Source organism: Cibotium barometz, chromosome 61 (assembly GCF_041138505.1).
Source record: "Cibotium barometz isolate CiBa-2024 chromosome 61, ASM4113850v1, whole genome shotgun sequence".
NCBI lineage: Eukaryota > Viridiplantae > Streptophyta > Polypodiopsida > Cyatheales > Cibotiaceae > Cibotium > Cibotium barometz.
In genome coordinates this window covers 8,234,487-8,250,595 of record NC_141106.1, presented here as the reverse complement: position 1 = coordinate 8,250,595, position 16,109 = coordinate 8,234,487, and the positions used below count along the sequence as shown (strand labels likewise).

The 16,109-nt window shown below is 38.5% G+C and overlaps 1 protein-coding gene across 1 annotated transcript; it reads right to left on the bottom strand.

Moving 5' to 3' along the window:
* Positions 1-9,642: 9,642 nt before the first annotated feature.
* On the bottom strand, positions 9,643-10,592 carry LOC147604520 (putative WRKY transcription factor 75). The gene is made up of 3 exons (XM_086794914.1): positions 10,319-10,592; positions 10,041-10,193; positions 9,643-9,962 (listed from the first exon to the last, which is right to left on the bottom strand). Exons 1-3 carry the CDS (start codon positions 10,474-10,476, stop codon positions 9,809-9,811), a joined length of 465 nt encoding a protein of 154 aa, XP_086651040.1. The 5' UTR covers positions 10,477-10,592; the 3' UTR covers positions 9,643-9,808.
* Between the last annotated feature and the right edge of the window lie 5,517 nt (positions 10,593-16,109).

Sequence of the window (16,109 nt, the reverse complement as noted above, 5' to 3'; positions counted from 1 at the left end):
ACGCAAAGGCACTATCATGATTGAACATTGTCCAAGTGACCAGATGATTGCAGATATTCTTACCAAAGGTCTCAATGAGTCACGCTTCATTCTCTTGCGCTCAGAGCTTGGAGTTGCCTCGGGCTCACTCTTTCTAGATTAGGCTCTTTACTCTTATGGTAGCTTCGTACATATATCGTTGTAATCTTCTAGACACCATGCACTTTGCACATTCCACAATTGCTCACTATGACCTCTTGGTCCTTTTGTATATTTGTACATAGATGCACAATGCACTTTCACATCATTCCTTCTGGTTCATATTTTCACATTTGTATAGGGGCTTGGGTTTTTCCCTTGTACTCCCCAACGTTTTTTCATCCATAGCTAGAGACCCTTGTTTGAGTGGGGGTGTTGGAGCTCTATATATGGCTCACTCTACCTAACTTGGTCTCACCTATATATATGTATCTTGTCCTCAATATGAATCAGTCTTTGGGAGCGTACATGATGTGTCTCTTGTCTCGTCTCTTTCTCTCTACATTTCAACACCCATGATGTACATGAGGATTATTTTTGCAGGTTCTTTATGGATACTCCAGGTTCTTCATTCGATCCATTTGCGTACAGCAATTGGCTAATGGAGATGCTGAATCATTTTGGGCACCATCCTGGTCCAGTTGAGCTTACAGAGTATATGTATGCCCATCCCCCTCCTTCCCTGCCTGGTGTCTATACCCCTACCGCGAGTATCCAGGGCACTCCAGTGCCGTCTATTCCTCCGAGTCCGACGAGACGACATGCAGCTTCTCCTCTTCCACGTCCACCGAGGAGACATACCTCGTCCCAGACACACTCACGCACACCCTCACAGCCAGAGCCACCGTCACGTCAAGGCTCACAGCCACCACCGTCACGTAGACAATCCCCCAGTCGTGACTCCACCCGCCGCAGCAGTAGGAAGAGTGGGAGTGGAGGATGCGGCGGGTGCTTTGGTGGGGGAGGTGGGGGAGGTGGGGGAGGTAGTAGGGCACGCGGTGAGAGAGGAGATAGAGGGAGAAGAGTTAGAGGAGACAGTTCGGAAGAGGAGGAGATGAGAGAGGTGGAGAGAGTGATCTGCATGATGTGACGGATAGAGGCGGGATAGTGATGGATGCGAGGGGGAGGGAGGTAATGGAGTACATGCGTGGGGTAGTATCAAACTCATATAGAAATTGTTTTATTAAATTTAAAGATCAAAATAGCCGATTAGTTGGGGAGGTGATAGAGGCTGTACATTGTCGGTACCCCAATCCCCCACATGCTACATTCTCCGATGTATGGGAAAGGACGCGAATAAGGGAGATCTTAAGTAATAAAAGATCTCACCTTAAAAAACTCACGTACGATGACCGGCTAAATGTAGCTGCGGGTGGCTATCCTGCCCCGAGAAACCTGCCCATTGCACACAAACGCGAGTGGAAGGAGGCAAAGAAACGAGTAGAGGGTGGCGTGAAGAGCAGGCAGCATGTGGAGACACGACGCATCCAGATGGAGACCATTGGATCTTCGCATTTCGGATCTGGCGGCGTCGAGTCATGGGAGGCAGAGTTCGTAAGTATCTTGCCACTTTATTGGATTGTTTACTTAATTCATTGATTCTATGATTGTTTTAATCTTACAAATTGTGTTGATTATGATACAGCGCGACGGGTTATGGGGAGGAAGCCCACAATCCACAATACTGCGTATGCTCGTCGGCATAGCAGACGTGACACGTGGGCCATCTTCAGAGCCAAGGGACGTATTACGGACGCGTAGTTTGAGATGGCCATGAGACCATACGGTCGACAGGTACTTGAAAATTCTAAACGAATGATTTTGGTTTATTGAATTACATATATATATACTTATATACTATATATTACTTGAACAGGCACAAGCTGTTGATGATCCACCTGCCGCCACTGCAGAGGGTGGATGTGAGCACTACTCATCGGACATTCCGACCGATGTGAGCTCATCTGAGCATGGAGGGAGCACCGAGTCATCATCTGGGTCTGAGTAGTACTCAGACTTATAGTATCACATTCCATATTGAGGATGTGGTTGTATATATTTTTTTGCAAAAACTGAAGCCATGGGCTACTTCGAGATATGGACTCCCTTGTATATATGTGTGAAATTTTGATAGTAATATTGAATCGTGAATCGATAGTATTACATTCATGTCTGTCTTGAATCGTGTATTGACAATGTACGCATTTATGTCGTTCTTGTCTTAATCTCCCTCGTGCATATGTTCTTCGTGGATGGTCTAATGCACAAAAAAAAAAAATCCAGAGAGTGTTATTGGGTGCTGGAATGCTGGAACAGTATTCAGGCACCAAATAGCACTCTCTGGATTTTTTTTTTGCTCTCTGTTCGCGTGTATAAACGCATCAGAACTGCTAAAAATCGCGTGTATCTACGCGGATAATCTGTGAAACACGCGTATATAAACGTATCAAAACTGAGAATTACGCGTGTATAAGCGCATCTAAATTAACAAAACGCGTGTATAGATGCATGTATCAACGCGTGTATAAGCGCATCTAAATTAACAAAACGCATGTATAGACGCATGTATCAACGCGTCTGAGTACATCTGAACTGAACAAAACGTGTGTATACACCCGTGTATGAGCGCGTCTGCGAAGCCCTATACACGCGCTTTTACACGCATGTCTGTGGCCACGATGATACATGCGCTGATACACGGGCCCGCTACTTTTTTTCAAAAGTCATTTTTAGCGGCTACGGGCGCGGGTATGAGCCCGATCCCTTGTAGTGTATGCCTTCCACACTCCCCAACTTGTAGCCTTATGGTGGATACCATATTAATAATACAATAAAAATCCATGTGAGCATGAAGGCCCACTTTTATTCTCCACATCACTAGCCTATCTACCATACCAAGGTTTTTAAACCATACTTGTGGCATTTACAATGTGTGCACCCTAAATCAAGTAAAACCATTATATTTGAAGGTAGAATGCTGTTATCGGGGTAGCCGCCAAGCCGTCGCATCACCACGCCGTTATTCCATTGTGGGCGCCACAATCTTCTTGGACAAGCTTCCACCTTATTACCATTGAGAAACCATCAAAATATGCACAAAATTGACAATGAAAGATATCAATTTTTCACGTCACAGTACGTTCAAGATATGGCCAAAACTATGTAAGAAACTTCATTCCTGAATTATGAGTTTTTTTCCAAATTATCTTATATTGACTTATAATAAAATAACGCTCAATATTTGTCCAAACTTGATTACTGTGATGCCCATGTTTAGAAATTCAAATTAGAATGATAGAGATACATGCATATATAAGGTTTGAGGTGAGATGCATGTGTACAAACCAAGAGTGTGGAGTGCATGATTGTGAATAAGTCTCCAAGGATGAGCTCGAGTGGGAGGCTTGTGAGTTGCAACAAGAATGGATCTTTCTTGAGGTATCCATGGAATTGGCTTTAGTTACATCAATCATTATCAACGACTTGGAAGAAGTAGTGGTGGGGAACCTCTTATTTGGAGTTCCTTGAGGACCTTGATGTGGTTGTTCAAAGTACCTTAGGCACTCATGGAGTATGATGCAAATGATATTATTCCTATGGGAACGAATCTTCTTGAAGAAACATTGGACATCAATTACGATTAAGATCATGATGATCCCAAACAAAGTAACAATTTGATTTTTGACGTGAACAATTTGATGCTGGTAGCTTGCGTGATCAAATTGGTTATGTTGGGGGTAATCAATTCATTGAATTCTTAAATAACCTAGATGCACATGATGATGAATACTTGGCTTTGGGTTATATTGATGAGGATTATGTCGTAAGAAAACACAATAGCAAAAGTATATGTTTCGTAATACCAATCACTAAATTGTAGAAAAATGTGGAGAGTAATTAAATGCTTGCAAATATTGATTACAAAGTGATGGATGTTACCCATCCATGTGCTATGGGTAAGGAGATTTTATGGTGATCTAGATAGATTCTAGAGGAAGGATGTCTTGCTTACAAAAATACTTTAACATGACAATGATGTTGATGATGAGCAAAGGCTACCAAACTAGTCTATATCTAGTGCCTAGGGTCGGCATTGATGTAGGTTAACCATGTCACCAAACCGTGAGACTTGGTTCAAAATTACCAACCAACCATCTCATCCAAGGTGGACGATCTTAGACTTTAACAAAGCCTTGTGTAGTACTAGTATAACTCTCTCAAGCCTAAGGGGGAGTCCATATCACACTACTAGCCTGGTTGAATCTTCCACAAAAATTTGAGACTATCTGGACCCAAAAAATGGGCCTTGCAACCCGAGAATAATCTATCCTTGGTTTTATATCTACTTCTCACTAATGCAATCACACAGCTCGCACAATCATGCATCCTACTTGGTAGAGTGCCAAGTCTACATAAGCCATCTCCTAACCATCTAGCCACATTTGGCCACTATACAATATCTAAATTGCAAGCTGCCTTAGTAATCAGGTGCTCCCCACAACAACGCAAACTCCTCATACAAGGGGCCTTTCATCCTATGACCATATTGCATTATATAGTTTGTACTAACATCAAACAAAAGCTTGACATTTAGTATATATAGTGCATTAAACAAGGTATATACATGAGATAGAGATGAAGAATGTACTTACTTGAGGGTCACATCCTCTTACATAATGATGCTCTTCTCTTATGATCATCTCTCCATTTTGCGATGCCATCGATATTTCCATACGAAGTCATTCTATATTGATCACATTTGTTGGTAGAGGTTTAAGCTAGGTGTGGGAATGGCAAGCGTCTATTTTCTCTTCTGAAATCTCTTCTCTCATCCTTTTGTCTATTGATTACATTCTTGTATCTCCCAATCCATTTCTCCATGATGGGACTATTTAGAATGCAGAATGTATTGACCTTGTGGTGTAATGCTTCATCCATTCTTTATTGCCTTCTTTTTCCCTGAGGCACATTAGTGATTAGTCAGTCATCCTCCTCATTGCTCCATAATCGTGGCATGGAAGGATCTATGCGAGATAGATGTTTTGAGATATAGATACTCTTGCATCACCCATCCCTCTGCCATGATTGCTTTTAGACTTGCTCTTTATCTCAAAGAGCCCTTCAAGGTTTTCATGAACCTTTCAACGTAAAACATCCACCATTGAACATGAACAACGCCACTTCATCAACCAAATGCACCGCAAGATGCAATTAGCTAGTGAGAATTGTTCTAGGGACGATCATACACACTGCCTCAATAGCATTGAGACGAGCAATCTCAATGGATGTAGGATCTATCTCCTTTAAGGATATATTCCTACATACATAGCAATTACGTGTACTATTTACCAATACATAACTTGTGAGCGCATAAGAATTCTAAATAAGAAATATAACTTAATGAATTGAAGAGAAGATTCATACCTCACCAAGCTTCCCATTTTGTAAATAGCCTCTCTTACCTTCTTGTCTCCACAACCAACTATAGAAATTGGAAGAATAACTATACATAGAAAAAAATGAAAGTTAGTATATGAGCATACAAATTATGTACCACAAAGAGAAAATGAAAAAACGAATATATCTTGTACCAATCATGTGCCTTGAGGCCATATAATTGTTTTCCTCCTTTATTTTTAGTCTTTGTGAAGGCACCCTTCAATGAATGCATTACTCTTGTTGGTGTACAAAAAGAGGCGATCACACTTTTCACCTTATTCTGCTCCCTCTTGGTTAATATGGTGCCTTTGGTAGGACTATTTTACCACTCTCACTTTCAATTCGCCATGCACTTTGAAGGTGTGCAATGTTTTGTAAGTTATCCCTTGCACCCTTTGTATCTCTTTTACCAATTAAATGGTCCCAAATATTTTTTGCCACATTCTTGAAGATATGCATGGGATCTAAGAGATGATTTATCTTCATGTCACACCAATATGGAAGTCAAAAGAATATTGAGTGTCTAGATATCCCATTTGGTGGTGGATTGGGAGTGCTTCTCCATGCCTTAAACTAATCTCTACCTCTCATCATAGGTGGTGAGACATCACGTGGCACATACTTGGAATGTGAAAAGGAGGGAGAAATTGATGATGTTTGTCATACACCACCTTCTTAAGTGTAGAGGGTCTTTCCAAAACAAGTGATGGTCCACAAATCGAACATGCATGATGTCCGGAGAGGTTGCCAAACCTATTTTAATTGAGATGATTGAGATAGAGATATAAACTTAAAGTTTAAAGGCTAAAACTTATGCATATAAGGTTCAAGTATGTACTGAGCACTCCGAGAACCCAGGATAGTCATGCATCGTCCAAAGTAAAACCCCTTTCACCTCTGCCTCACGCCTATTTATTGGCCTTGTACTTGGATACCTCGCCATAGTGTCTCAAGCTCCTCATTCAAAGGCTTGAGGTACACATCCATGTTTTCCACCTTATATTTGCCTGGTACAAGGAGAGCAAGCATGATAGGACCTTTCTTGATTTCCACCCATGGAGGGAGGTTGTAATTCACCAATACAATACGCCAAGTAGACCATGATGTGGACTTGAAGCCAAACGGGTCAACACCATCCATGCCCAAGTGAAGAGGTAAGTGACGACTCATGAGGCTTATCTTTAAACTATGGCCATTGATGCTCCACATGTTGCCATGCCGGTGAATCAACTATGATCCTCATGATGCCATCGATCGAGCGATGAGTAGCATGCCATGTCATGAGTTCTACAATCCCCTTACATTTAAACATGTGTTGGATGTAAGGAATGATAGGAAAATGTCTCAAAACCTTTTAGGGAACTTTATCACCTTGTAAATCATCCCTCTAGTGGCTCTACCCACATTGTAGACATTGTGTTGCATCTTTATTAACCCCTCTGAATAGCATGCAATCATTGGGACATGCATGTATTTTTGTGTTATCCATACCTAGCATAGGGAGAATTTTATGACACCCATCGCGTGAGTTCGGTAGTAGATTTTGAGGGGGAAGAATCATCTTGAGAAGCCTACAACATAGGGTAAGAAATCATATGTCAAAATACTAGCAAGGAGAGTATATAGACTATAAAATATTTTCAATATAATGAGGCAGTCTTACCGAAGAAGACTTGTGACACTTGCATCACTCCATCCATAAGTTGTTGCAAGTTTAATAACTCCAAGTTTTCTCGTAGTGTGGAGTACAAACATCCCTCATCCTGTGCAAACTCCCCAGTCTGCTGCCCCAGCTCTTTTTTTGCTATGTAGAGCGTTCGTTGCTCAACAACGAAAGTATTAGTCGCCTCCTGAGCAGTGAAATTAGCAGAGCGAGAACTATCGTTATGCTCAGCAGCGATATTTCGTTGCGAGGAACAACAAAATGTCACTGCTCTAGCAGCATTATTTTCACTGAGCAGTATTATTTTTTGCTGCTCAGTAGTAAACCCGTTGCAGCAAAAATAGCAGTGTTTCTAGAGCAGTGAAAATGGCCCGAAACCTAGCTGCGCTTCTAGTTAAAAAAAATGCTGCTACTTTCACTGCTAGACCCTTATTCTATTGTTGTAGTGATGGGGAGTTGATGTTTGATTTGGATCATGTATGGTACATCTACTGTTCTTTGAGGATTGAGTGTTTGCATGGCCAATTATGCGTCAATAGTATGTGTTCAAGCTCAAAGAAGATGGGAGTCTGATTCAAGAATAAAGCTAGATCATGGCATACTAATGATTTAACATGATTCTACATATGAGGCAAAGGAGGGATTCAATTTTGTCATCGATACACTTTAACAAACATTTGTTATTTGTATCTTTATACACTTTAACAAACATATGTCACAGGATCAACTTGAAGATGAAGACTTGAAATGGCTACAAAAAGATTGTGGATTGCATGATTGATGCTATTTATATCTGCATGGATTATGTTAGTATGTTATGTATCTCCTTATGTGCTATGATCATTGTGTCCCCACAAATGTCACCATGGTTATGTTTGCTTATACTATAGTCTTTAGCATAGAAAGAAGATTCTCAACATAGGGCTCTCAAAAAAATTAAGGTTGATCATAATATATTAATTTGGCCCTGTAGATATATTATTCCTAAAAAACTCCAAGAGGGACTAATTCTCCTTCAAACCAATCATAAAAGCAAACTTAAGGTTCATTTAGGATACACTTCAGCGGGCTCATTTTGCTGTATTCACACATGTAGGGTGACCACTTTAAAAAATCCCCCCTACATGTGGCTTGGTCTCACCCCTACATGTGTCAAAAAGAAAAATATAGGCGACTAAGGTCTTCTATATCTATATCATATTAGCCATGGACAACCAAGGCACAAGGAGAACAGAGAAAAAAAAATTCCTAGAGTTCTAAAAAATAAGAGGAAAAAATCCCTTTGATTTGACCCTTTGTATTCTGGCTTCCATTCCTAATTTGAACCTTTGTATTCCGGATTACATTCTTGCATTTTACTTCTTAATGTCTTTTGCATACCGCAAGAACGTGCGGGTTGAGTGTTAGTACCTACTACAAAGTAACAATATACAAAATTGTGGACTTTAAGCACGTCACCTTTAATGCTTGCATAGCTCGCCGTTCTGCCTGCCACCGTGTTGGATGTTTTGGATTTGTGCGGAGCGTTTTTGTTTTACCTTAGTATTCTCTTCACATTATAAACCACTCCACTCACTTCTTTGTACACAGTAATGGCGATCGTTCGTATGCAAAAATGTGCATCGCCATGCAAGCTGTGTTCACATTGAAATTTTTGATGTGGCTTTTCATACTCTTTTCTGATGATCCTTCATATGCATAAAGATTTACGCATGTGGACATTATGAGATATTTAGCATGAGCTCAACTTAATTTCTTTTGTTATGAAAGTATGCTTGTTAAAAGCAACGTATTTGCTTGGTTGGGGTAGGGTGTTTCTATTCTTGTTGTCTTCCTTGAGATACCTAGAAGCACATGTGAAGAATTCCATCTATAAAATGAACTCGATTTAGAGGGGGAATATATGGTTAAAACCATAATCCAACCTCATGTTCTTATTGTTAAGATACACATCATTGTAATAGCATGAAGCTTAAGGTTCTAACTTAGATGGATGGTGTGCTGGAGAAAGAAAGAAAAAAGTCATTAATTATGGAGTGTAGGCTATTTTGACTCAAGCCAAGTCATTAATTATGTATTCACATCTTGACAAAAAGTCATTAATTATGGAGTGTAGGTTATTTTGACTCAAGCCAAGTCATTAATTATGTATACACGTCTTCACATAATGATAATAACAGTTGCGCTTATTATTGGAGTGTAGGCTATTTTGACTCAAGCCAAATCATTAATTATGTATATACATCTTTACACAATGATAATAAAAGTTGTGCTTTTTTATCATCTTGAGGTTCATGATTTCTTAGATCCATGTTACTTGTCATGCGAGCGCACCTTGAGGCGGAATATATATGGTTAGAATCATAGTCGAATCTCACCCATTTATTGTTAGCTGAAATGCCATCATTGTAAGAGTTCATAGCATGTAATTACCGTTCTAGCGTAGGTGTATCGTGTGCTAGAAAAGCATACAAGATATTACTTATGGAGTGTAGGCTTTTTTTGATTCAGCTAGATTCCCATGCAATAATAATAGATTTAATTCAATATATATCTAGTTTTTGTGTACACCGACCGTAAGAGGAAATTCATACAGCAACAGGGAGCGGAAGTGGAGTGGAGAAGCGGCTTCTATGTGATGGGGGGCAAGACTCCTGCAGGCTGTCCATTGCTGCCGGCCGCCCACGATCACTGCCACGGCCAGGATGGATGGGCGAGCTGATCGTGTCTGTAATGGTTGTGCTTCCCCTGATAGGTGGTCACGACAATAGCAGGATCACGCATTGATCGCTCCACAAGCTTCTTCACGAGGCATCCGCCGACTGTGCACCGATAATAGCTTCTGCACACGGACCATGCTTCTCATGAAAATAACCAATTATGCTGATCCAAACAGGCTACAATCAATTTGTATTCCTACCGTGGGTGTTTGCTGTTTTTCGTGGCTTTCTGTCCATACTTGCGCCATTTGTACCCATCATCAAGAACGTCTGTGTCGCTCCTTGTTTCCAAAGCTACTTTTGGCTGCCGCATTTTCTTAAGCTTCTTCTCCTTCGTGGTCTGCTTAATGTGTCTGCATCATGCATGAATTAAAATAGTGGTAAGTTAAATCATAGCGGAGAAAATATTAAAGCACGCCATGCATGCAAAACCCTGCAATCAGAGCTTCTGAATCAAAGAGAGTATCGATATTATTACGACTCAGATTGACTCGCTCTGCGTTTGGATCCTGGGCTTCTCGAGGAGCTAGCCCTTGATTGCTTTTGAGGTCGATCAATTTGGCCTTCACCGGGCGTCTCGTGTAGTGCAAAATCCGGCGAAACTAGAAGGTCTTGCATCCAATCTTCGGTCCACATTGGGCAACCAACTCGTTTGGATGAGAATAAGCAAAAGCTCACAATGACGAGTATGAGTTTGGAATGGGTGCAAAGCTTTGTGTTAGAGATGATTCTCAAACACAAACACGTACATGAAGAACCCACTCGTTTAAGGAAAAGCTCACAACGATAAGTATGAGTTTGGAACGGGTGAAAGCTTTAATTGTCAAACACAAGCACGTGCATGAAGAAAAGAAAGGCAAAGGTTGATGTTTAGTAAAAAGATAGGTGATCGTAATGGTGGATATAAAATTGGGTGGCCCAACTTTCTCCCCAAAAGAAATGTTCCTAGACTTTTAAAGTAGCACGTCTTTCAGCTACTTGCTTGAAAAGCATGAATCCTTCTCCAATAATTTATTCATGTACTTATAAAACAACGTGATAAATGTGGCTTTGATGTACTCTCAATGCACAAGGTTGTTTTTGTTTCTATGCAACATGCAAGTTCTTGGCCATTTTGAAGGGGGCAAGGTGCACGTTTTTGGACCTTTTGGAGAAATTTTACAAATTATTGAAGAAAATCATTTTCTACAATTTTTTTGAAGTTTTCTACACATGTTTTTTAAGAAAAGCATCAAAAATCATATAGAAACCCAAAAAAGTTATGGTAATTTTCCTAGGTTTCAATTAAATTTCCAAGGTACTCCTATGCAGCATGCAAGTTCTTGGCCATTTTGAATGGGACAACGTGCACGTTTTTGGACCTTTTGGAGAAATTTTACAAATTATTTAAGATAATCATTTTCTACAATTTTTTTAGGTTTTCTACACATTGTTTTTTAAGAAAAGCATAAAAAATCCTATAGAAACCCACAAAGTTAAGGTAATTTTCCTAGGTTTCAATTAAATTTCCAAGGTACTCTATCCGTCAAAAGTCAAGAATGTATATTTATAATGGTAAAGTGTAATTATTTCTTTTGTTTCTTTCCTTTGGATTTATAATGTAAAATGGTAACTACTTGCAATTTTTAGAATGCTTTTTAAGTGGTCAAATGATGGAGAAATTGGTTGATGATATTTGCTCTTATTATAAGTCATCCAATAAAATACACAGTATGCTTGGTAAATGTAAATGTTTTTATAGAATTAATACTTTTACTAGTGAGTCATCTAGAACAACATCAAATTTACAAAAACAATAACTCTTTTTTTAGGTCAGATCATCTAAAACTAGCATACTTTGAATCCCCGTTTTGCTTGCTAAAAAAAATGCTATTTTTGTTGCAATGGGATCGCTGCTCAGCATTGATTTTTCACTATTTAGCAACGAAAATTTCCTGCTATTTTTGTTGATGAACAACGATACAACTGCGTTGAAAAGAAAAGATGGGGTAGATTGGGGTGTCCGCATAGGGCTCCTTAGACTATCCCAGCTCTTTTTTAATTAAAACAAAGTCAAAGTTTTTTGATATAAACATAAACTTGAAAAGTACATAAACTGAGAAAAATACAAGTAAACTAATTATGTATTATACTTCTCAAATTTTTGGGCCTTTGGTAAAAAAAGAAATCAAGGAAGAGGAGGCTACTCGGAATCCTCATCGGACTCCTCCGGCTCATCATCTTTGTCTTCGTCTTCACTTCCTTCTCTCCCACTACTTCACGCTCGTAGTTTGGATCTTCCTCTTCATCCTACATAAATGAGAACAAGAGTAAGGTAAGTATAAAACAATAAAAGCCAATTAGATATAGATAAGAGAAGGGCTTAGCAACTATTTACCTCGACTGCTTGAGTTCCCAAAACGGACTCGTTCAGGCATCTGCCTCATGTACACCATGGGTAGTATATAGGTGAGAGTGGTAACATGGTCCTACCAAAGCCACATGTGTGATCTCTCTGGATAATTGTTATGCATAAACATACATAGATCAGGCATAAACTCATCCACCCAACCACCCCCGAGCCCAAGGGATGCACACATGAATTATAAATGAAATACATCATACCTCTAGCTTGATGTCCCATACCATCAAGAGGTATAACTCCAATCCAGTAGCATGTAGCTATAGTGTGAAATGGTAAGTGAGTAGATACCAAGAGACCATAGCCTAAGCCTAAGCCTCCAAGCCTCCCTTGAGTGTGCCCCATGCCCCTATTATATAGGAGGGCCCTCAAGTGACTCTTGACTCTCCATTTCCCATGTGTGACCCTTGGATACCTGGCCCTAACCTTAACCCTTAAGGTTAGTCCTAACCCATACGATTAGTCAACTACAAAGTTTTCTTTCCCTGAATTCACTTATCAGGCTCGTGGAACATAGGATAAATCTGCGACTTCAACAAGTTCTTCAGGAGTAACTCTGTTATCCTCACCTCTCCCAGTTTCCCTTTCAATCTATTGATATGAAAGACTCGATGAACTCTAACATGTGGAGGTAGTTTTAAGTTCAAACGCAACCATGTCATTTCGATGTATAACTCGAAAATGGACCACAATATCTAGGAGATAAAGTCGAGTATTTTTCTTCTGACAAAGTTTAAAAATCTTTATGAACTTTTAAATAAACCAACGTTCCTGGTTCAAAAGACTGAGATGAGCATCCCCTATCAGCATAAAATTGTGCCCTATCTTGAGCACTCTTGATAGAATCCCGAGCTTCGGTCAGCATTTTCTACATATCACGCAAGAAATCCCTCGATGCATCAAGCTAGATGTCCTTAAGAGACCAACATCAATAGGTGCCATGGGTTAATACCCATACATAAGCATGAACATACTAAAACCAATAGCCGTATATTTAAAACTGTTATAGGCAAATTCCATCATTGGGAGATATGTTTCCCAATATGATAATTTTCTAGAGATATATGCATGAAGCATATCCTGTACAATTTGATTCATACACTCTGTTTGCCCATGAGATTGCGGATGATCAGAGAAATTCACATTCAAATTAACTTCCTCATTGTAAACCATTCGGAATAAAGTAGGAAAGCATGGCACTATAAAAGCAAAAACCAAGGATTCATCAGCGCCCCGACATACGCACATCTGCATATGGAATAATCGACGTCCCGAGTTATCCATATCAACATAGAGAGTCATCAACGTCTCGATGAGTCACATATGTTCATCCTTAAACCCATCAGGTTGATTGTATAAATCACCTAAAGTACGGAAGTAGAGAAAGAAATGCCAACAAAGGAAGAATCCAAAATTCCTTATCTGAATGCAACGAGATAAACTTGTTTGAACACTAAAGAAAAGAGATTTCAACAAGTGAATATGCCAACGAGATTTCCCTCATCAAAACATGCAGGCTATAGATAAAAGAAGGAGAATGCCCACAGTATAACTTCTAGTGAATCTAGAAAATAAGATTGTCTTTGAATGTTGAGGTCAACATGCTGAGTGATGTAAGCAAAGCAACAATCTTGAGCCCAAATTAACCCATAAGATAATATGTGTGAGGGATCACTAGCATCCCATACCACCATGATACCACCCATACATACCTTAACAATTTGAAACTCCCTAGTATGCCGTCTAGGAAATATGAATAAAATCCTGTATAAAAGGAATAAGATGGCCTTATATCCAGACTTTCACATATCAAACCTGTCTCTATATACTTGAGACTACATCAAGGAATAACTCCTTCTGAGTATATCATTAGAAAAGAAATTGAATTATTGGCACCTTTCTAATGATAACTACCCAAAACACAATAAAGTTAGGGTAAAAAAAAGCTCACCTAATTATATAAGCAACTAGGTATCCGAGTTGGAATATGTACGAGAGTACAAGAAGTATACTCCGAAATTACGTGCAAAAGACGAAGGCAAATGCTACCTTCAAAGCACATGAAATTATCCAAAAGATCAAAAGATCAAAAGATCCTTATAAAACCATGAATAAAGCTCCTCGAATCCATAAAAACCATATTTGATCATAAAAATCAATGCATACCATCTAATGGACATTAATTATGCCAAAAGAAGCGTTAAAATTGGTGGCCAACTCATCAATCCAGAGTATATGAACATAGTGTCGTTCAAATAAAACTCTAAAGTAAGAAAATGAAACACATGTGTGTAGCACTCATGAAAAAACCCCTAGACACAAGTGATCTAGGTAGAACCTGATGAGTCCATATAAAACTTGAAAAACATCCAATAAATCCACCAAAATAAACTGATCAACCGACCCATGATAGAATTTGTTTTAGGCTTAAGAAATTAGCACAAACCACACTTATACAAGTGCAAAAAAAATTATCATGAAAAAGTGTCAAAGGTGAAACACACCTTTGAACTCAAATTCTAGCCATCATTGAAGAAATTAAGGAACATGTCCAAAAGCGGCTAAATATAGGTAAAAAATCATGCAAACATTGTTTAGAATTAATCTAAATAGAAATATCCATTAATACGAGGTATAATCATAGTAATAATATGCGAATAACCCGCATCTATCTAATGTCAGCACATGAAAATGTACTTCAACATTAAATAACCCTCGAAAATATCAAATTCTTAAGAAAAAGAATTATCATGATTTTTTTCTAACTTTCTAGGGTCTCAAAATATAATAATTTTGAATTCCACCAAACCTATCTTATGGCATTCTAAACCTATATTTTTCCAAAAAAATTTAGCAATTTTATTTGCCAAAATACCATTGATATATTATAAATACCAAATTTTAGGATTTCTAAAAACATTAATTTTTAATTAAGGTTTTTAATTAAACCCTTACTCATAATTAACATTAATTATGATTAATGTTTAATTTTTAAAAAATCCTTTTTAAGAGAAATTTACACGGGAAAATCAGAATTGAGAGGCAGAGAGAGTCCCACGCACACAAGAGAGAATTTCATGCATCAACATGCTCCCCCCTACTGAATTTCAACAAAAAATTGCCAGAAATTTGATCGCATACCCGCGAAAAAACTCACAAAAATGTATAAAAAATATATTTTTAATCATAAAAATGCTCCAAAAAATCCTTTAAAAATTAAAAAAAAATTCTAAAATTTTAGAAATTCAGGGAATCCATTCTACCAAAAATATCCACCTTAAAATATGTGGTATTTTTGTAAAAAATTCCATTAATACTTATTTTAAACCATAAAAAATAGTAAAAAATAGCATTAAGCTCACGAAATTCCCCCGCAACGTCGATTCATCCATTGAATTGAAGTAACACGCATTTGAATTGCAATATCGACAATCCACGTGCAATTAAAAAATAGCATTAAGCTCACGAAATTCCCCCGCAACATCGATTCATCCATTGAATTGAAGTAACATGCATTCGAATCGCCATATCGACAATCCACGTGCAATTCATCATTATAGATCAACAAAATAACATTTTATTAGTAAATATTAAAATTTTCTTAAAAAAAATCAACAACAATTAACTAGAGATTGCTTTGATACCACTGTTAAAACCCTAAGATCTCTCTAGATAATTGTTATGCATAAACATGCATAAATCGGGCATAGACTCCCACCAACCCCGAGCACAAGGGATGCACATATGAGTTATAAATGAAATACATCATACCTCTACCTTGATGTCCCATACCATCAAGAGGTATAACTCCAATCCAATAGCATGTAGCTATAGTGTGAAATGGTAAGTGAGTACATATGGACCTCTA